This window comes from Musca domestica, unplaced genomic scaffold, assembly GCF_030504385.1.
Source record: "Musca domestica strain aabys unplaced genomic scaffold, Musca_domestica.polishedcontigs.V.1.1 17, whole genome shotgun sequence".
NCBI lineage: Eukaryota > Metazoa > Arthropoda > Insecta > Diptera > Muscidae > Musca > Musca domestica.
In genome coordinates, this window is record NW_026712230.1 from 13,675,136 (window position 1) to 13,698,933 (window position 23,798).

The following is a 23,798-nucleotide window of genomic DNA, read 5'->3' on the forward strand; positions in this document are numbered from 1 at the left end:
CACGTTGTGGTATAGTCCCCATATAAAGGTACCTCCCGATATTTAGTATTTTAGTTTTTTTACCACATTTTTTCACGGATTCGTCTGAAAATCAGTATTTGTTGGTCATAATGGGTTCCAGCTCCGGTGGCGAAACATTGTAATTATAGGTCCACGTTTTGGTATAGCCCCCATATAACGGTACCTCCCGATATTCGGTATTTTGATGGTTTTTGCCACATTTTTCACTGATTTGTCTAAAAATTGGTATTTGTGGGCCATAATGGGTTCCAGCTCCGGTGGCGAAACATTGTAATTATAGGTCCACGTTTTGGTATAGCCCCCATATAACGGTACATCCCCATAATCGGCATTTTAATGGTTTTTGCCACATTTCTTCTAATGTTTCTTTTACCCTAAAGTGGAGGGTATTAAAAGTTTGGCCCGGCCGAACTTAATGTTTTTTTACTTGTTTAAAAATGTTGACACTATATGTTGACCTTTCGGCTGATAAAGTCGACTTGATGACCAACGATTTCATAAAAATCGGTTTCGGGTTGATGTAGTCAGTTTGGTGCATTTGGGCTAACGAGTTCGGCTTAATAAAATAGAATTTATGGATAGCCGGCTCGTTAATATTCGGGTAATAAAAGACGGCTCGATGAATTTTCCGGTAGATGTAGTTGATTTGATGAAAGCGGGTTATAGCAGGTTGGATGATATTCGGGTCGATGTAGTACGATTTGTCCCAAATAATATTATAATATTATTATCAAACTTAGATGGAGTTCGGAAATGGACAATATCGACCAACTCCTTTTGGTACCTCACCAACAAAAGTCGACATTTTCAAAAAAAAATATTTTACTGCACAGAAAGAGAAAGGATGATTCGATTTTGATCTAGCGTTGCCAATCCTAATATTTGCATCTGTGCTAGTTCAGGTGCAAAAATGGACAATATCGGTCCACTCCATCTAGTACCACCAAGGGTCAACATTTTGAATAATTATAATTCTTATAAAATGTGATGCATCAGCCTGATTGTCTTCAAATTACACTCATCGCAATATTTTTACTAACACAAAGTCCGCTGTGAAGATGGAATGTATTGGCCCTCTCCTTCCGGTACCTCCACCACAAAGGGTCAAAATTTGAATACATATGAAGCTCATAAGACGCGAAATTACCATTCGATACCATTCAGACTTGGTACATCTCAATATTTCCATAAACACAAGATCTGTTATAAAGATGATAGAGATCGGACCGTTTCTTCTGATACCTCCCCCACAAAGGGTCAACATTTAAAAAAAAAATATATATATTTTACTGCACAGAAAGAGAAAGGATGATTCGATTTTGATCTAGCTTTGCCAATCCTAATATTTGCATCAGGGCTAGTTCAGGTGCAAAAATGGACAATATCGCTCCTTTCCATCTAGTGTGGGGGAGGTACTAAAGGGTAAAAATTTTGAATAATTATAATTCTTATAAAATGTAATGCATCAGCCTGATTGTCTTCAAATTACACACATCGCAATATTTTTACTAACACAAGGTCCGCCGTGAAGATGGAATGTATTGGTCCTCTCCTTCCGGTACCTCCACCACAAAGGGTCAAAATTTGAATATCTATGAAGCTCATAAGACGCGAAATTAACATTCAGTTCATTTAGACTTGGTACATCTCAATGTTTCCATCAACACAAGATCTGTTATAAAGAGGGTAGAGATCGGACCATTCCTTCTGATACCTCCCTCACAAAGAATCAAAACTTTGAATAAACAAAACGATCATAAAATCCAAAATAAGCATAGGTTCTCTTTATATTTCGTATATGTTATTCGTAATTCGAATATCCATGAAGCTCATAAAACGCGAAATTACCATTCGATACCATTCAGACTTGGTACATCTCAATATTTCCATAAACACAAGATCTTTTATAAAGATGATAGAGATCGGACCGTTTCTTCTGATACCTCCCCCACAAAGGGTCAACATTTTAAATAACCAAAACTATCATAAAATCCGAAAAAAACATTCGGTTCTCTTCAAATTTCACACATGCCATTAGGTTTACTAACACAAGATCTGTGGGGAAAATGAGATATAACGGTTCACTCCTTCTGGTACCTCCCCCACAATGGGTCAAATTTTTGAATCGGATATGGATCCGATTCCTTTCAGACTTGGTACATCTGAATTTTTCCATCAACACAAGATCTGTTATAAAAATAGTACACCTCGGACCATTTCTTCTGGTACGTACCCCATAGGGTTCAAGACTTTGAAAAAAAAAATGCCTAAACGTGCTTAAATTTAATACGAGATCTGTTGTGAAGATGGTATATATCTGCGAACCCCTTGTGGTACATCGCCCATAAAGGGTCACAATTTTGAATTCTTTTATCTGTCATAACTTGTAAAATAAGTCAGCGATTCTTTACAACCTGCTATATGTAAATATTTCTCTCAAACAGAAACCTGACATTAATATGGAATTTATGATTTCGCATTAAATCGGATATAAGTGTCCGATTTTCCTGTATTTTTGCCTATACTTCGGCCGACTATATCTGATCACTCAGGCACACTTTAACATTTCCTAAAAATTGTCACATATCTCATAAAAATTTAAGGAAGTAGTTTATGTAGTTCAAACCCGGCACGTGGCAATATCAATATCATATTTAACTTTTTATACCCTCCACCATACTATGGAGGGTATATTAACTTTGTCATTCCGTTTGTAACTCCTCGAAATACTCATGTCAGACCCAACAAAGTATATATATTCTTGATCAGCATAAAATTCTAAGTCGATTTAGCGATGTCCGTCTGCCTGTCTGTCTGTCCGTCTGTCTGTCTGTCTGTCTGTCTGACTGTCTGTCTGTCCGTCTGTCTGTTGTAATCACGCTATCTTTCGAATGAATTGAGATAGATGGCTAAAATTTTGCACACATGTTTATTTTTCCAGTAGGCAGGTTAAGATCGTAAATGGGCCATGTTTTCATATAGCCCCCATATAACGGTACCCCCCTATATTCGGTATTTTGATGATTTTAACGACATTATTCACGGGAATTGTTTCAAATTTGGTATTTGAAGTTCGTTATAGGAACTACAGTCTGTGACAGAAAATTGTCTGTGCGAGTCCAGGTCTTCGTATAGGCCCTGTATATCAGTACCTCCCTATATTCGGTATTTTGATGATTTTAGCGACATTATTCACCGGAATTGTTTCAAATTTGGTATTTGAAGTTCGTAATGAATTCTACAGTCTAAGATAGAAAATTGTCTGTGCAAGTCCATGTCTTCGTATTGCCCCCATACAACGGTACCTCCCGATATTCGGTATTTTGACGATTTTAACGACATTATTCACGGGAATTGTTTCAAATTTGGTACTTGAAGCTCAAAATGGATACTACACCCTAAGACAGAAAATTGTCTGTGCAGGTCCACGTCTTCGTATAGCCCCAATATAACGATACCTCCCTATATTCGGTATTTTGAAGATTTTAGCGACATTATTAACCGGAATTGTTTAAAATTTGGTATTTGAAGTTCGTTATGGGAACTACAGTCTGTGACAGAAAATTGTCGGTGCGGGTCCAGTTTCGAATTTGAATATGGTAATGGCTTATGACAAATAATGCATATGTATGTCCACGTCGTATAGACACCAATATGTATAGATACGGTATTTTTAAAATTTTAACAGAATTTTTTAAGGATTTTATTTTTTAAAAATTTCCAAATTCGTTGCAAATGGTGGAGGGTATTAAAAGTTCGGCCCGGCCGAACTTAGTGCTTTTTAACTTGTTTGATTTCACTCGTATAAAAGAGAACGTGTGTTTCTCTCCGTTTGGAAGTAAAATTCGCTCGAGAAGATTTTACTCTTGCCAAGTACTCTTTGAGAAAACCAACAAAGTTTTCATTATTGATTCGCAAATTGTCTTTGTATTTATCAAATTTTTGAGATGAAATAGACAAAGGGACTTTGGCAACTGTACGTGAATATTATTCAATAAATATTGTGAAACTAATTTCGTCTAAAAACACGTTAGAGTATGGGGTTTTAAGTCTAGCTTTTTTGGGCGTAATCAAAAACAATCTTACCTCTTGCAAAACTCCAAAACTGACTCTTGGTTTGGTTTGGATATGGAACATTTCCTAAAACATTAACTATATTTTTTTTAAATCCACTGTTATCTGTCATACAAATTCGGCACGTTTATGACCATAACTTTATTACTTTCGGTTCAAAGCGAATTCCCGTTTTACCAAGAAAAAAAAAGTAATCCAAATATTCTTCCACCTCCTCCAATCGTCATTTGGCATTTGTTTTAATTTATTTTATTAGCTGGTAAAGTGCATAATGGCTTACATGACGCCCAAATACACGTTGGTGTTCACAATGAAGTTCAACACATGAATGGATGTGGGACCTGTGTAAGCTCCTGCTCCTTTGTAATGCCAAAACAAACCAAAAAAGTTATGACCATGATACCACCAAAAATAGGCAACTACCAAAAAAAATGAAAACTGAATGCGCTCCCCACAAAAAAGGAATCACTTTCCACCTTTGCAAAAATCAGCAAAGAAAAAGTTTTTGCCTTCAAATCAAAAAGAAAAGAAAATCCAAAACAGATGAAAAAGGCAAAGGAGAACCTTAACAATGTTAAACAACAAATTTTTTAATTTCTTTTGTTCGAACAAATTTTCAAGCAACGCCGACAGACAGACAAACACACACACGCTTCACCGATAAGCACATCTAATATGAGTTGTTACATCTTCTTTGTGTTGGTGTTGCACTCAAAAAAAAAAAAAATGAAAAAAGTTGTGAAAATAGAATACAAGAGAAAACCGACCACCAACTGCTAGAGGTTAGTTAGGGAGGAAACAACAAGAAAAAGCGGAAACCCATATCTTTCTACCGTTTGTCTGTTGTTTCGCTTGGTTGGTGGCAACTGGTACCACTTGTCCAAAACTTCAGTTCAGTTAATTAGAAATCACAAAGCTTAATTTCGACATGATTTTCTTAGTTGCTTTCGAAAGTTTTCTTTTCCTTGGTGGTGCTCTGCCACCGCCATCTTCCTTTGTCTTTTTTCGAGGTAAATGAAAAAGAATTGTAACAAATTCGTTCTAGTTAGTGTCTTGGCCAAGAGATGAAACAAAAACCAATAAAAGAATGTCCTGGTCATTAAAGGGGTCTTGGAAAATATGCAATAGAAAAACTTGGTGGAGACCACTATTTTCCATAGAAAACTTGGTGGAGACCACCGTTTTCCATAGAAAACTTGTTGGAGACCACCGTTTTTCATAGAAAACTTGTTGGAGACCACCGTTTTCCATAAAAAACTTGGTGGAGACCACCGTTTTCCATAGAAAACTTGGTGGAGACCACCGTTTTCCATAGAAAACTTGGTGGAGACCACCGTTTTCCATAGAAAACTTGGTGGAGACAACCGTTTTCCATAGAAAACTTGGTGGAGACCACCGTTTTCCGTAGAAAACTTGGTGGAGACCACCGTTTTCCTTAGAAAACTTGGTGGAGACCACCGTTTTCCATAGAAAACTTGGTGGAGACCACCGTTTTCCTTAGAAAACTTGGTGGAGACTAGTGTTTTCCAGAGAAAACTTGGTAGAGACCAACGTTTTCCATAGAAAACTTGGTGGAGACCAACGTTTTCCATAGAAAACTTGGTAGTGATCACAGTTTTCCATAGAAAACTTGGTGGGGACCAACGTTTTCCATAAAAACCTTGGTGGAGACCAACGTTTTCCATAGAAAACTTGGTGGAGACCAACGTTTTCCATAGAAAACTTATGGGAGACCACCGTTTTCCATAGAAAACTTGGTGGAGACCACCGTTTTCCATAGAAAACTTGGTGGAGACCACCGTTTTCCATAGAAAACTTGGTGGAGACCACCGTTTTCCATATAAAACTTGGTGGAGACCACCGTTTTCCATAGAAAACTTGGTGGAGACCACCGTTTTCCTTAGAAAACTTGGTGGAGACCACCGTTTTCCATAGAAAACTTGGTGGAGACCACCGTTTTCCAGAGAAAACTTGGTGGAGACTAGTGTTTTCCAGAGAAAACTTGGTGGAGACCAACGTTTTCCATAGAAAACTTGGTGGAGACCAACGTTTTCCATAGAAAACTTGGTGGAGACCAACGTTTTCCATAGAAAACTTGGTGGAGACCAACGTTTTCCATAGAAAACTTGGTGGAGACCAACGTTTTCCATAAAAACCTTGGTGGAGACCACCGTTTTCCATAGAAAACTTGGTGGAGACCACCGTTTTCCATAGAAAACTTTGTGGAGACCACCGTTTTCCATAGAAAACTTGGTGGAGACCACCGTTTTCCATAGAAAACTTGGTGGAGACCACCGTTTTCCATAGAAAACTTGGTGGAGACCACCGTTTTCCATAGAAAACTTGGTGGAGACCACCGTTTTCCATAGAAAACTTGGTGGAGACCACCGTTTTCCATAGAAAACTTGGTGGAGACCACCGTTTTCCATAGAAAACTTGGTGGAGACCACCGTTTTCCATAGAAAACTTGGTAGAGACCACCGTTTTTTCATAGAAAACTTGGTGGAGACCACCGTTTTCCAAAGAAAACTTGGTGGAGACCACCGTTTTCCATAGAAAACTTAGTGGAGACCACCGTTTTCCATAGAAAACTTGGTGGAGACCACCGTTTTCGATAGAAAACTTAGTGGAGACCACCGTTTTCCATAGAAAACTTGGTGGAGACCACCGTTTTCCATAGAAAATTTGGTGGAGACCACCGTTTCCATAGAAAACTTCGCAGACACCACTTTATGAAGACCATGGTATTCCTTATAAAAGGCTTTGTGGAGACCAATGTTTTCTATGTGGAGACAAAGTGTTTTTATAAGTTAAATTATAAATCTTGGAAAAATCTTGAGCAACCACGACTTCTGCCTTCATCCTTCCTTCCTTCCTCAGTCAATTGTCTTGTTAGCCATTCAATTATTGATTCTATCACCACCTATTTAATATGAACAACAAACAGCAGAGTCAACCTTTTTTTTTTTTTTTTTTTCTTTTTCATTATTTGTTCAGACACAACAACACAATCGAGACCGAGACCAATCGAAATACTAACAAGCTGGGAGGTGTTGTTATTTGTTGTGTTATTTAGTTAAAGTTATTTAACGAAATAATGAAGAGAAAAGTGGAAAAGTTGATTCTACATTTTCCACATCTTTTATTCTATTTAGGGTGATGTTACATTGTGGTGGTAAGGAGAAGATGTACGATTCAATAATAAGCCCTCAATTGAAGATATCCATCCTAATGAGATGATTTCGACACGGTTTCGGTCATGATTCGGTATTTCGGAAGGATGGAGAAAGGCCAGTGTGGTACAAAACAAAACGTAATGAGTTTATGTGTGTAATACAGTAGCCGGTTTTGCAATTATCCACAGTACAAAATTAATTGTAAATATTATCCACGTTGTGTACATGTGTATCCGTCATCCAAATACGTCGAAACATTATTCAGGTTATGACGTGGAAACATTATCTATTTTGTCCACATGATGTGGACACATTATTCCCTTTATCCAAAATACCGGAGATATTATAGAAATAAATGGAAAAAATAATCAGTGTTATCCACATAACGTGGAAACTTTATCCATGTTATCCAAACATTATCCAAACTAGTTGAATCCTTTTCGAGAGAAAACATTATTTACGTTATCGAAAGAACTTTGGAACTATATCCACATTAACGAAATGGCATGAAAACGGTATCCACGTTATCCAAATGACATGGAAATATTATCCAAAAAACAATATCCACGCTATCCCAATGGCTAGAAAACGTTATCCATGTTATCCACATAATGTGCAAATATTTTGGAAACATTATACCTCTTATCCAAATAACCTGACAATTTATCTACGTTATGCGAATAGTGTGCAAGTATTATCAAAGTTTTAATAGCCTGAAAATAATATCAAAGTTTTTTAAATAGCGTGAAAATATTATCCACGTTATCCGAAGATAGGGAAACTTTATCCACGTTATCCTAATGGCATGAAAACATTATTCACATAATGTGAAAATATTATATACTAGACCTGTGTTATCGAAATAAAGTGGAAACTTCAACCAGGTTATCCATATAAACAGGGAATATCCGAATTATATCGTAACATTATATACCATGCTCAAGCGATTTGAACCCTTATCAACGAAATTTGAAATGTTGGTATTGGGATCCATATCGATGGTAGGCTTGTGATAAAGGAGTGGTCTTGGAAATATGAACTACAAGTACTCGAATTGTACTATATTTGGTAAAATCTGGTGTTGGTTGAACATATAGTGCTTGAAATCTTAAATTCGGTATTAGGGCACCTGTTTATATTTGGCCTGGACATATAGAGGTGGTTTGGAAATGTGTCCTATAATTGTACGAAAAGTACTGAGTGGTACTATATTTGGTATTGGGTGAAGGGAATTGATACTTAGATTAATGATGGTAACTGTGTTTGAGATATGACGGTTGTTTGGTAATGCGTCCTATTTTAGTACGAAAAGTACATTTGGTATTGGGTGTAGGGATAGGGCAAAAATCCTCAAATATGATATTAAAGCCTCTGTTGTTGGTATCTGGAATTGAGATATGGAGATTGTTTTGAAAATGTGTACGAAAATTTCGTATTGGGTGGAGGAGTAATAGTACTAAATTTGGTATTGGGTGGAGTAGAGTTGAAATCCTTAAATTTGATATGCATCTCACTGTCGGGGTCTGTGGTAAAGTACTAAATGGTACTATATTTGGTATGGTGGTTAAGCGATAGAGGTAAAATTCTGAAATCTGATATTTAGGTTGCTGATGGTATCTTTGTTTGAGATTTGGCGTTGGTTTGGAAATGCGTCATATATTTGTACGAAAGGTACTAATGTTGGTATTGGGTGATGGGAAAGGACTGGAATGCTCAAGTTTGTATTTGAGATCTCTGTTGGCATCTGTAATTGAGATAAGCATGTGATTTTGCAAATGCGTACTAAAATAGTTCGAAAAGTAATTAATGGGTCTAATTTTGGATCACTGTTGGTGTGTATGATGGAAAAATATTGATTTTTTTGATATGCCTACTAAATATAAGTAAATTTGGTATTGGGTGAAGGAATAGTGCTGATATTGAGTTCACTCTTGGCTTCTAGGGTTTACATATAAAGACGTTGAAATAGTTTTGGCCAGAAAATTGGATGTGAGTCCTTTGTGCAAATATGCTGCTCATTAAACTTCAAAATGACAAATTTTAAAGAGTTTTTGGTGTATTTTTCTTTATGAAAAAGGCAAAACTTGAATAATATATAAAACCGTGAAAGTCTGAACATTTAGCACGATGTATGAAGTAGTAAATTTGGTATTTGATGACAAATTGAATATTTTGAGTACTAAAAAGGCCTAACGCGAACTGTTGGAACAAAATTCAAATCTTAAGGTACATTTTTCGCTGAAAAATAGCGGCATAAATTTCTATCATAGATAAAAATTCCACAATAATGGTTCCGACGACCTCTTGAGTGAGCTTCCGGTTCTTCGACCAATCTTTTTAATATTCCGTGCAGAATATTATCATTATATGTGGGTCTAATTGTTGATATGGCCTTTATATAAGGATATCAACTGATGTCGATTATTTCCAGAACTTGGCCATCGATTTGGCTTTTAATTGGTCTATAGTCCGATGGGACAAAGTCTTAAAGATTTAAACCAATCTCCACAATATTAGTATCCTTAACTGTATTCCGATATCCTTGAGCTAATTTGCTACACTGTTTTTTGTTGCACTTTTACGTATAAGGGTGTGAGTTGTGTAAGTGTATAAAAAACCAAAAAAAAAAGCACGAAAAAAACACTTGTTCAGTTTAGCAAGTGAATTAGCCGGCGATTCTTGCAGCTCCATGTTTGTAGGACTTGAGTGTTTGGTTTTCCATGGCCCGTGGCACATCCGAAAAACCGTTGAGTATGCACATCCTAGAATAGTTTCTATTTACACTTGACTTATAAGTGTGTTAGGGCAGCAGTCAGACACCATCACATTCATCACATATTCAAACTCATAGGAATCATTCAAGTGTTGGGAAATATCAATACAAATTGGAGAAAAGAAGCAAGGCATACAGATATTCAATATGCATGGCCAGGCAGCCAGCAGATGAATGCATAGACTTTTTTCTATGTTTATTCTATATATTTGTATTTTCAGTCACATTTCAGCCCCTGGGGGAAACATATTTTTACTGATAATTTGTTTGGTCTATCTATTCGACTACCAAGATGTTTCGAATGGCAGATGATGAAAAGAAAGTTACATACTTTAAAAGTCTTTCAAGCTGTTGGCAATCCCAAATATTTACTCAGTACAATAGTTGTAGCATATTTTTAGGCGCTAAGTGAGATTTTTAGAGGCAGCAACTATACCTACCTTGAGCTTCTTTGTTTTTTATTCTAAATTTATGTGCTTAGTTTTATTGTTGTTTGTTTGTATTTTCAAATTTTTAAAATTCCCAAAAAAGAAACGAAAAGAGATTTTTTAAAACTTACCGCTCCCTGGGGTCTTCTGTGAGCCCGTTGTACTACTGGCAGCCGATGTTGTTGATGTCCTTTCATGTTGTTTCAGCTGGACCTCGGCCAAATTTAAATGTTGTTGCTGCTGCTGCTGTTGTTTTTGGGTAGATGCATGCCCCGACCCAGCTCCAGCTGATGCTACTATTGTTTCGACATTCGCACCATTGAGATTTACACGTGAAGAATTATGATTTTTATGGACAATATTGGCAGCAATAGTTGCAATATTACCATTACCATTGCTGTTGTTGTTGCTGCCACTACCATTGGCATTTGTCAAACGCAAATAGGTAGTGGTGGTGGTGGTACCTCCCGTACTGCCGCCACCAGTTGTTGCTTTATTACCATTACCTCCAGTATTGGTGCTGGCCGTTGCTGTCAAAATATGCCTGGGCTGTCCCTTGGCGGAGGCTAAAATATCACCCAATTTTGTGGTGGTAATGGTGGTGGATCCTGCTCCTACTCCTCCAGTGCCAATGGAGGATGAATTATGATGGGCCCCACTACTATTGTTGTTATTGGTAGCAGCATTATTCTGCCCATTGTTCGATTTGGTTTGAGATTTTTTGTGGCGTGTAAAGGTGATAGTGTTGGGTTTTGTGTTGACATTACCTGTCATAGATAGAATTTGGGGTGACTGGTGATGTTGCTGCTGCATGGAGGACAAAGATGATGACGATAAGCTTAGCTTGTGTTCCACTGTCAATGATTTGCCCAAAGAAGCTGAAGATGAGACATTTGCTAAGGATGAGGTAGAATTGGCACCTGATGATATATTCGAAGAAGATGTAACGGCCGAGGCTGCGGACGATGACGAAGCCGATGTCGACGACAGCGCCGATGATGATGAATTACGTATGACCAGAATTGATTGTGATTTTTCTAAACGTTTTAATGTCTGCAAAACAAAAGGACCCTTGTCATCGCCATTTGTTGAAGCCGAAGCTGAGGATACGCTGCCAAAACGATTGCTGTCAGTGCTTAAGCTGCGTGAAGTCTGGAAGAGAAGAAAGAAAAATATTAAAAAAAATATAAAAATCCACGATTATGGCCTTGAAAGTTCTTGAAATAAATCACCTAAAAGTCCCAGGACAATGGCCTTAAATAAATTACTCCGTGACACAAAATTCTCTTGCCCCCCTAAAAGAGGGGGCAAGTTACACCCCTCTTCTACACTTTTTGAAATTCCCAGGAATCCTAATCCGAAAATTATCAAAGTGTATTTTTTTGACTTGCACAGTGACATTCCTTTAAATAAATCCACGATTGTAGCTCGGATAGTCCTTTAAATAATTTCATTAAAAATTCCACAATTATGGTCTTGAGAGTCCTTGAAATTAATTAAAATCCACGATTATAGCTCAGATAGTCCTTGAAATAAATTATTTAAAAAATGCACGAGAGGCCTTGAGAGGCCTTTAAATAATTTCTTTAAATTTCTTTCTTTTGGCCTTTAGAGTCCTTGAAACAACTTATTAATAAAATCCACGATTATAGCTCAGATAGTCCTTTAAATAATTTCTTTAAAAATTTCATGATAATGGCCTTTAGAATCCTTGAAATGAATTATTTAATTTTTTAAGAAAACTACGGTTACGTATATTATATATATTTTTTTAAAAATTCCACTATTATGGCCTGAGAGCCATTTAAATTATTTCTGCAAAAAATTCCACGATTATGATCTTTAAAGTCCTTGAAATAAATCAATTGAAAATTCCAAGATTATGGCCTTGAGAGCCCTTGAAATAATTTCTTTAAAAATTATTCGGTTATAGTCTTGAGAGTCCTTGATCCTTGAAAGATTTATAAAAAAATCCACGATTATAACTCAAATAGGCCTTTAAATAATTTCTTTAAAAATCTACGAATATAGCCTTGAGAGTCCTTCAAAAAATAATTAAAAAATCCACGATTATAACTCAGATAGGCCTTTAAATAATTTCTTTAAAAAATCTACGAATATAGCCTTGAGAGTCCTTCAAAAAATAATTTAAAAAATCCACGATTATGGCTCTGACAGTCATTTAAATAATTTCTTTAAAAATTCCAGGATTAAGGCCTTGAGAGTCCTTGAAATATTTTTTCCAATATTCCATGATAATTTATTTAGGAAATCTACGATTGTGGCTCTGAAGTTCCTTTAAATAATTTATTTAAAAAAAATCCACGATCATGGCTATAATAGTCCTTTAAATAATTTATTTAAAAAAAATCCACGATCATGGCTATAATAGTCCTTTAAATAATTTATTAAAAAAAAATCCACGATCATGACTATAATAGTCCTTTAAATAGTTTCTTCAAAAAATCCACTATTCTGGCCCCGATGGTCCCTTAAATAATTTCATCAAAATTTCACGATTATGGCACTGATTTTTTAAATCAACGCTTATCTCTCTGGAAGTCTTTAAAACAGTTTATTAAAAAAATCCTCTGACAGTCCGTGGAAACAATTCTCATACTCACATTCTTAAAAAGAAATGGTCTATCTGTGGCCGACACCGTGGAATTGGATTTCTTCAGTTGGCCAGACTGCAGCAACACCGTTTCCAATTGACTAGCATTGATGGGTGTCTGCAGTAGGATTGTGTTAGTCTCCTTGGGTACAATTTGAGCTGTGGTGGCATTTCCTCCATTACTACCGCCTCCACCCGCCTGGGCAGGCAACACCGTTCCACCAACAATCCCTCCATTGGCATTGGTTAATAAAGAAATGCTGGTCTTTCGAGCAACAGTTGTGGTTGCCGGCAATTGGGTTAGTGTTGCCACGGTGGCTTTTTCATTTTGCTGTTGTTGTTGCTGCTGCTGTTGCTGATGGTGTTCCGTGAGAAATGTAAAAATGTCCTGTTTATTCTGTATGACAATTTCGCCATGTTCGTTGCGTGATCCACGCACAACAATAATGTTGTTGGTTAAATGTTGTTGCTGTTGCTGCTGCTGCTGTGGTTGGGTCGTAGCTGCTGCCGATTGCAATTGTGAAGTGTGGGCAACAACTAAACCGCTCGGTTGTTGGTGGTGTTGTGGCTGCAATTGGAATTGTAATGTGGTTGGTTGATTGGTGACACTTTGATTGGTTAATTGTTGATGTGATTGTTGCTGTTGGGGCTGATGCTGCTGCTGTTGTTGTTGCTGCATTAATAATATTTTTTACAAATTATGGTTGTTGTATGGACATTGGTGTGGGGACAGTCTCGTTGGAATTTGACTTTTATTGGAATGGTGAAAGTGCCAGGTTGTTTTTCAATTGATCACAAATCCTTGTATTGGATCTGCAAATGAGTAAATGATAAAAAAAGAGAAACAATTATAAAAATATAAATATATCTTAGGAAAGTAATTAGCCCGTCAAACAACGGGGCCAAAAAGACCAAACATTGTACAGACTGGCAGACATATAAGGCTGCCGCCCAAGCCCAACGAAATCCAATGTCCGAAGTATTGGGCCAATATTATCCATTTCGTATCGGACCCAAATAAATATGATATAAATATTGCGACGTGTCGGGGTTGGACCGTATTGGTAACTTCCTTCACTTTATATGATATATGTGATAGTTTTTAGAAAAATATAGTCATCTAACACAGATAAAAATATTGTTATAGGCAAAATTACAAGAAAATCGAACATTTATATCCAATTTTATGTGAAATTATAAATTCCATATTCATAATTTCTGGTTGAGAACAATATTTAGATATAGAAAGTTGTTTCGCAAAAAAACTTGTGACCCTCTGTGGGTGAGGTACAAGAAGGGGTTCGCAGTTATATGTCATCATCACAACAAATCTTTTTCTAGCAAAAATACTAGTATGTGTGAAATTTAAAGAGAGTTAGATTTTTATTTCGCTTTCTTTGACCGTTTTGTTTTTCAAAATTTTGAACCCTTTATTTTGGTTTTTCAAAACTTTGACCCTCTGTGGGGGAGATACCAGAAGTAATGGTCCGATCTCTACCATCTTTATAAAAGATCTTGATAGAAATATTGAGACGTGCCAAGTCCGAATGGAATCGGATGTTATTTTCGCTTCATGGATATTCAAAATTTTGGGAGGTACCGGAAGGAGAGGACAAATATATTTAATCTTTACACCAGACCTTGAGTTAATGAAAAATATTGTGATGTGTGCAATTCGAAGACAAATGGACTATTATCTTATATTTTATAAGAGAAAAAATAATCAAAATGTTGACCATTTGTAGGGGAGATACTTGATGGAGTGGACCGATATTGTCCATTTTCTCACCTGACCTAGCACTGGATGGAAATGTCACGATGAGAATAATCGAATCATCCTTTCTGTTTCTGTGCAGTAAAATATTTTCTTTGAAAATTTCGGCCGTTTGTGGGAGAGGCAACTGTAGGAGTTGACCGATATTGCCCATCTCCGAACTCGAAATAAGTTTGATAATAATATTACGATATACCAAGTTTGGGCCATTTTCTTTCCTGACATATCACTGATGCAAATATTACGATTTGCAAAGTTAGAGCAAAATCAAATCGTAATTTCTGGGAGGCACCAGAAGAAGTTGACCGATATTGTCCATATCCGAACTCGTTCTAAGTTTGATAATAGTATTACGATGTACTAAGCGTGGGCCAAATCAGATACTCCCTTCGAAAGTTATCGTGCGTACCAGCCAGACAAACAGACCGACGGACCACGCTAGATCGACTCCAAATGCCCTGAAACGAATTTGATCTAAAGAGTCCAAGGGTCTAAAACAGTTATTTCGATGAGGCACGTCTTGGTCGTATCAAATGATATATACCCTCTGTAACTACATGGCGGAGGGTATAAAAAATCGAATCAACAGCGTCTCCCATTAAACCAACTTCATCATCCATGCCGACTACATCGACCCGAATATCATCCAACCTGCTATGATCGGCCCGACAACACCTACCCGAAAGACATAGAACCGGTTTTCATCAAATCGTCTATCACCAAGCCAACTACATCTCCCGGAAAATTTATCGAGACGACTACATTAACCTAAAAATACATGAAACCGATTATATTTACCTGAATATTCGTCCAGTCGTCAAGCGCCTTATATTATCGTTTACCTTCAAACCGACTAAATCTATCCGTCTTTAATTACCCGAATATCAACGAGCCGGCTATTAATAAATTGTATTTTTTTAAGCCGATCTCATGAACCCGAATACACCAAACCGACTAAATCTACTCGAGCCGATTTTTAACAATCGACTTCATCAACATATAGTGTCAACATTTCATAACACAAGTCAAGGACCAAGACTAAGGGTATTCATCTGTCTGTAAATCCGATTGATTAATGCTAACTGTTTTGTTTTATCTACAGTTTACATCTTAGGTTTGCTGAATCCTTGAATTTGACTGAGCTCAATTCAGCCTTAGATAACACCATTCATTACAGTCTTTTTAACTATTTGGTTTTGGAGTCAAAAACTATTTTTTCCATTGAAATAATTTCCCTTATTTGAAAAAAATGTAATGCCATCTGTTAGCCTATAGTCACATTTGATTTATGGCAGTTAATAATATTCTGTATCCCATACCAGAGTAGGTCAAATTTCCTGTTTCACCAAAAAAAAAAAAAAAAAAAAACAAAAAACTCACAACTTCCTCAATCTTCCATTACCAATTTCCCATCAATTGAAATATGCACGATACGACTTGTTACTTCATCCTGCGAACTTCAACTTGTCACAACAACAGCAACAATATATTGAATTGTTGCTATCAGTTGAACAGCCCACTTTGTCAAGTTAACTGTCACAAGTGTCCAACTCCTCCCACAATAACCTGGCAAAAGGTTTGTTCGTTTGTTCGTCGTCGTTGAAAGCTTTCAATTGATAATGTCCTGTACACAAAATATCCTGACGTTTCAAACAGACGGTATGCAAACTATTTTATTGTCATCAAGTTAACATTACGAAGAAGAAGGAGAAGAAAAAAAGACAGAGCAAATATGTCACGACAAGTTTGTTTTGTAACGCCCAAAACGGCGTTTGTGCGTGGCAAAGGGAATCAGTTTTTCAAGAGCCAAATAGCCCTTTATTTGTTTGATTTTTTATTGTCCTTTTGTTGGTCAATAGTCAATGTGCCATTGTGTGTGTGTGTGGGATTCATGTGTGTCTTTACAAAACAAGGGATTGATATCAACAAATAAATATCACCACTTCCCCCATTCTTCAATCACCTAGATATCTGTCTCATAAAACTTTTAACCTCAACTCTGCTATGGCCAACAAAGAGTTCTTAGATAAACCATCTAAAGGGTAAACTAACCGGAAATTTATTACTTCATATTGTCAATGCAAGAGAATACGTACAAACATAGATGGACATATGAACGTCCATTCGTACGGAAAGCTTTTTTTGCATTAGAAAATATCGCTTCTGTGGTCGTTCGTGAATAGATTTTTCGCGTCACTTCTTTGTGGTTGCGTGGAGTGTGTTTTTCTTGTATTCATTTGTGGTCACCACTTCACAAAGTGGGCTGGGATGGGATGGAGCCTTCCGAAATGACACTGACATCTACTGTGTAAACACATTTTCTAACAAAATAAACTTTGTTATAGTTTTTTGTTTGCCGTGTATTTGTTTCTTTCTTTCTTTGGGGTCACTCGGAAGGGATAAAAGTAATAACAAAATAGTCAACATATCAATGAGATTTTAGCAAAAACAACAGCAATAACCATAGAGGCTACTTTAAAATTGAAAGGAGGAAATACAGTGGTGAGCAAGGCGAAAGCCTTATTATATTATAAATTATTGTGCATACTTTTAGGCGCGTGAGATGTAAATTTCGTTAATTTACTCAAAGAGTAGCATTACTCAAAAACTGCAGAGTTAACAGCTTTTGCTACCCTCAACCATATGGCTAGAGAGGGTATATATCATTTGATACGGCCAAAACGTGCCTCATCGAGATATAGGTTTTAGAACCTAGGTCTCTTTGGACCAAATTCATTTCAGGACATTTGGAGTCGATTTAACGATGTCCGTCCGTCTGGTTGGTGCGCACGATAACTCTGGAATGGAGTATCCGATTTGATCCAAACTTGGTACATCGTAATATTATTGTCAAACTTATACCGATTTCGGAGATGGGCAATATCGGTCCCCTCTCTCTGGTACCTACCCCCCAAAATGTCAACATTTTCAAAGAAAATAATTTACTACACAGAAAGTGAAAGGATAATTCGATTTTGCTCAAACTTTGCAAATCCAAATATTTTCATCAGTGCCAGGTCAATTGCGAAAATGGACAATATCGGTCCATTTCATCAAGTATCTCCCCCACAAAGGGTCAACATTTTGAATAATTATAACTATAATAAAATCTGATGTAAGAGTCCGATTGTCTTCAAATTAGACACATCACAATATTTTAATTAACCCAAGGTCTGGTGTGAATATATCGGTCCACGCATTATGGAACCTCCCCCACTAATAATCTAAATTTTAAATATTCACGAAGCTCATGAACCGCTAAATTGATATCCGATTCCATTCCAACTTGTAACATCTCGATATTTCCGAACCGTTCCTTTTGGTACCTCCCCCACAAAGGCCAAAGTTTTGAATAACCAAAACTGTCATAAAATCCGAAAGTAGCATCCGATTCTCTTCATATTTCACACATTTCATTATTTCAACTATCACAAGATCTGCTGTGAAGGTGGGATATATCAGTCCACTCCTTCCGGTACCACCCCCCCCCCCCACAAATGGTAAAAAATTTTAATATTCATGAAGCTCATCAAACTCGAAATTAACATCCGATTCCATTCAGACTTGGTACATCTAAATATTTCCATCAACATAAGATCTGTTATAAAGGTGGTAGAGATCGGACTATTCCTTCTGCTACCTCCCCCACAAAGGGTCGAAGTTTTGAATAACCAAAGGGTCATAAAACCCGAAATATGCATACTTTTTTCCTCAAATTACACATATCACAATATTTTAATAACCCAAGGTCTGGTGTGAAAATGGCATATATAAGTCTACTCCTTCTGGTACATCCCCCCCAAAGGGTCAAAATTTTGAGTATCCATGAAGCTCATGAAACGCTCGATTCCTTTCGAGGCATCTCAATATTTCCATCAACACAAGAACTGTTATAAAGATGGTATAGATGGGATCATTTCTTTTGCTACTTACCCCGCATAGGGTTCAAGATTTTGAAAAACAAAACGCTCAAATAAGACGAAATAAGCATCCAACTCTCTTCAAATTTCACACACACAAACTCTTATCTTATATTTTATAAGAGAAAAAATAATCAAAATGTTGACCATTTGTAGGGGAGTGGACCGATATTGTCCATTTTCTCACCTGACCTAGCACTGATGGAAATGTCACGATTTGCAAAGAAAAATCGAATCATCCTTTCTCTTTCTGTGCAGTAAAATATTTTCTTTGAAAATTTGGACCGTTTGTGGGAGAGGCAACTTAAGGAGTTGACCGTTATTGCCCATCTCCGAACTCGAAATAAGTTTGATAATAATATTACGATGTACCAATATTGGGCTATTTTCGCTCCTGACATAGCACTGATGCAAATATTACGATTTGCAAAGTTAGAGCAAAATCGAATCGTATTTTCTGGGAGACACCAGAAGAATTTGACCGATATTTTCCATATACGAACTCCTTCTAAGTTTGATAATAGTATTACGATGTACTAAGCGTGGGCCAAATCAGATACTAAATCTAAATTTTTAACAATCACACAAACATTTCTTTGCTAACGCATTGAAAAGATGATATAAATCAGCCAACCCCTTCTGGTAGCCTACCCACAAAGGGTCACAATTTTCAATACTTTTATCTGTCACTTTAGATGTCATGCTACATCTAAATATTTCTCTTAGCCAGAAATGTGACATGAATATGTGATTTATCGGAATTTATGATTTCGCATAAAATTGGATATAAATTTTCAAAAATTCCCACATTTTCCAAAAATGAGATATGTGCATCTCGTATAATGTATAGGAAGTAGTCGATATAGTCAAAATCAGGCACGTTGCAATATTTATATCAGACTTAGGTCAGATACGAATTGGTCAGTATTGGCCAACTGCTTCGGAACCTCCCCCATAAAGAGTCAACAGTTTGAATAATCGAAACTCAAGCCTGGGGGTATACAGCTTCACCTTCAAAATCTGGCACGTTGTAATATTTATATCAGACTTAGGTCAGATACGAATTGGTCAATAATGGGCAACTGCTTCAGAGCCTCCCCCATAAAGAGTCAACAGTTTGAATAATCGAAACTCAAGCCTGGGGGTATACATCTGTCGGCAAAGCCGATCGATGCTATTTTACTTTTTTTTTTTTGAAAATTCATATAAATTGGCATCAAAGACCACTGTTCAAAGATTCCCCTTTCGGTTTATTCTGTCTCTATGAACAAAAAAAAATAGACAAAAAGACAACACTCGACAAAATGCACTTCAGAGTTGAGTTATGCCTAACAAGATAATGTACGATGACGACAATGACAACAACGACAACGACAACAGCAACGATGAGGAGGATATGCCGACACACTACATGCACACACAACACATACACTCCCCTCGTTACAATTTCTATTGAGTGGTGGCAGTGCAAAAACAAACAATTACATGAACTTAAAAACACGTTTAGAAATAGTGGCTTTATTTTAGATGCCACACACAGCGAACGGCTACTCGGAAAGGAGTTACAGGGAAAAAACTCCGAGAGAGTGTGTCCTACGCTCAAATGTTAAACAACGCACACACTTACACGTGTGTGAATATAAAAAACTTGTATGGGGGTAGTAGGGCAATTTTTTGGGGACATATGCGTTTAAAGAAGAGTAATTCTTTAGAAACAACGAAAAAACCCGCTCCACATTATTCTTGATGGCCTGAACTATAAATGGCCCGAAAACAACGTCAAATGTTAAAAGTAACGAAACAGCGTAAGGACAAAACATCGACAGTGGCCACAGGGAGGTAGTCCCCACCAAATGGCAATAATCCGGCACAAGAAGCTTCGTAGGCCCAAAAACTTCCCAGGCCAGGGACAACAATTTTAGGCAATCTACTGTCTGCCTTGCCACTCTGTTAGCTGACCACTCAGTAAGTATGACCACGACGAGCACAATATATGTGTGTTAGGCTTTTCTCAGCCATATGGCCGAAATGAATGGCCGATATGTTTAGCTTTTGGCGGGAACATTGAACAAAAAGCTGAAAATAAATAGCTCCACTATCTTTACATCAAAAGCACAAAAAAAAGCACACACAGGACATATTTATTGCGATTTGCATACTTCTTAGGCGGCAATCAGTTACACACACACACAAAACTAAACGACCAGCAGACAGACAAAGGGGCAGACTGGCAGCCAGGACGCACACACTCAGCACTCAAACAAAAGACTGACTAAACCAGAAATGAAAGAATGGAACGCAATAAAAAGTGTGTGTGAATTATGAGCCACTAAAAATAGTGTCGACATTACAAATACTAAGGAAGCTTAACAAACACACACACACAGACACATACACTCATACTGAACGCATAACCCCTATATCTTTTACACTGCCTACTACATTAAGTATCCACCACCCAGTGGCAGTGAATTACACTTGAAAATATGTAAAGCAAACTTAAGGACTCTTGATGTCTTTAAGTTAAGGACCTAAGATGTCGAAGCCAAGGGAATGTGACACTAGTTGCTTGTTGAAAACAGCAGATATCAAAGACAAATCTTGAAATTCTAGAGACTACTTAGGATGCCAAGAAGTTTGACATGTGCGTAGAGAAATATAGAGATTGCAAAATCTGGATCAATCTCGAAGTGAAGACATTTTTTATACCTTCAGTCATATGGCTAGAGAGGGTATACATCATTTGATGCGGCCAAAACTAGCCTCGTCGAAATAACGGTTTTAGACTCTAGGTCTTTTTGGACCAAATCCGTTTCAGAACATTTGGAGTCGATCTAGCGAGAATTTTCCAGAAAAAAATTATTTGTGATGGAATTCAAGCGTGATTGTGTGATTTCTTTATATTTTGCTGGAAAACCAAAAGTGGCTATCGTTAGAGCACTCCAGCATTTAAATGTTAATAAATCTTTTGTGTCTCGTACCATCGCTCGTTGCCGTGATTCTGGTAGCGTATCCCGACGTCAAGGAAGTGGATGGAAGAAAACAGCAACATCAGTAGAAATGGTTCGACAAGTAAAGAAGCAACTTGATCGAAACACGCGTCGCAGTGCCGAAAAATGGCTCATGAGCTGAACATATCGCAATATTCCATTCGGCAAATATTGAAAAATGAGTTCGGGGTAAAGTCATTAAAAATCCAAAAAGTGCAAGAACTTACACCGCTACAGAAACAAAATAGACTCAAAAGAGCTAAAGAATTGCTTCGCCTGGCCGAAAGTGCCGAATTTGGTTTTCTCCGATGAGAAAACATTCGTTGTCCAGCAGTTTGTAAACAATCAAAATGATCGTGTTTACATGCTAAAGAGGTCAGCTGAAAATGTGCACCTCCGTTTGGCCACCAGAACTCAAGCGCCGGCCATGGTGATGATGTGGGCCGCGATAACAGCCGATGGTCGCTCTCCGCTCGTATTAATCGACCGTGGCATCAGAATAAATGACGATGTCCGTCCGTCCGTCTGTCTGGCTGGTGATAACGATAACTCTCAAAGGGAGTATCCGATTTGGTCCAAACTTGGTAAGTTGTAATATTATTTTCAAACGTAGATCGAGTTCGAAGATGAACAACCTTTGGTATCTTCCCACCAAATGATCAAAACTTTCACAGAAAAAATTGTTTCGTATTGAAAAAGAGGGGATTATCCAACTATGTTCAAATTTTGAATATCATAATTATTGTATCAGTGTTACAGGTGTCAGGTGCGAAAATGGACAATATCGACCCACTCCATTATGTACCTCCCTAAAATACGAAATAAGCATCTGATTCTCATATCCCAATGTTTTTATTAACACAAGATCTGGTGTGAAGATGCCTGGCACTTCCCCTAGAAAGGGGTCAACATTTTGAATAGTTATACCCCTCATAAAATGCGAAATAAGTTTCCGATTCATTCTAAACTTTACACATCGCAAAATTTCTACTAACACAAGATGTGTTGTGAAGACAATAGATATCAGCACACTGCTTCTGGTTCCTGTCCCCCACAAAGTTGTCAACATTTTAATCAACAAAACGTTCATAAAAGCGAAATAAGCACCCGATTCTCTTTAAATTTCACACATCTCAATATTTTTACAAATGAAAGATCTAGTGTGAAAATAGGCCAGCATCCTTCTGGTACTTCCCTCACAAAGGAGACAACATTTTTAATAACCAAAATTGACATAAAATGCGAAAAAGCATCTGATTCCTTCTAAACATCGCACATTCCAATATTTCCATTAGTACAAGATCTGATATAAATATGGAATCTATTGGTCAACTCCTTCTGGCACCTCACCACAAAATATTCAATATTTTGATTATCATTTTTTATACCTTACACCATACATAGTATGGAGGGTATATTAAGTTCGTCATTTCGTTTGTAACTCATCGAAATAATAATTTTATACATATTCTTGATCAGCGTCCTTGTCCATCCATCCGTATGTTGCAATCACGCTACAGTCAAAACGAATTAAGATAGTAAGCTAAAATTTTGCACAGATCAATCTTTTATGTGCAGATATGTCACATTTTTCAATTGAATTGTCTGAAATTCTACACAAGGAGTTCCTTGTGGGTACTTTACTCCCTGGAAGAAAATTGTATATATATATAGGTCTATGATATCGTCTATAACCCCACATAACTGTACCTCCCAATATTCGATGTTTTAATGATTTTTGTCATCTTTTTAAATGGAATTGTCTGCAGTTCTTCACAAGGAGTTCTCTGTGAGTACTTTATCCCTTGAAAGAGAATTTTCTATATAGGTCCACGATATCGTAAAGCCCCAATACAATGGTGCCTCCGATAGTGGGAATTTTGGTGATTTTAGCCGCATTTGCCAATGGAATTGGCTTCTGAGTAATTTACCCATTGAAAGAGAATTGTTTATATAAGTCTACGCTTTACCTGAGATATTCGGTATTTCTAGGATTTCCCCAACACTTGTCAAATTTCGTATTTGAAA

At 37.1% G+C, this 23,798-nt stretch overlaps 1 protein-coding gene across 1 annotated transcript in view; it reads right to left on the reverse strand.

Annotated features, from left to right (window-relative positions):
• The window catches only part of LOC101895484 (calmodulin-binding transcription activator 1), a 180,981-nt gene that overhangs the window by 150,612 nt on the left and 6,571 nt on the right, over positions 1-23,798 (reverse strand). Inside the window, exons 2-3 of the mRNA XM_059120576.1 lie at positions 13,097-13,899; positions 10,604-11,624 (exon numbers count right to left, since the gene is read on the reverse strand). Coding sequence (XP_058976559.1) covers positions 10,604-11,624; positions 13,097-13,765 — 1,690 coding nt within the window. The 5' untranslated portion in view covers positions 13,766-13,899. The remainder of the gene's footprint in view (positions 1-10,603; positions 11,625-13,096; positions 13,900-23,798) is intronic.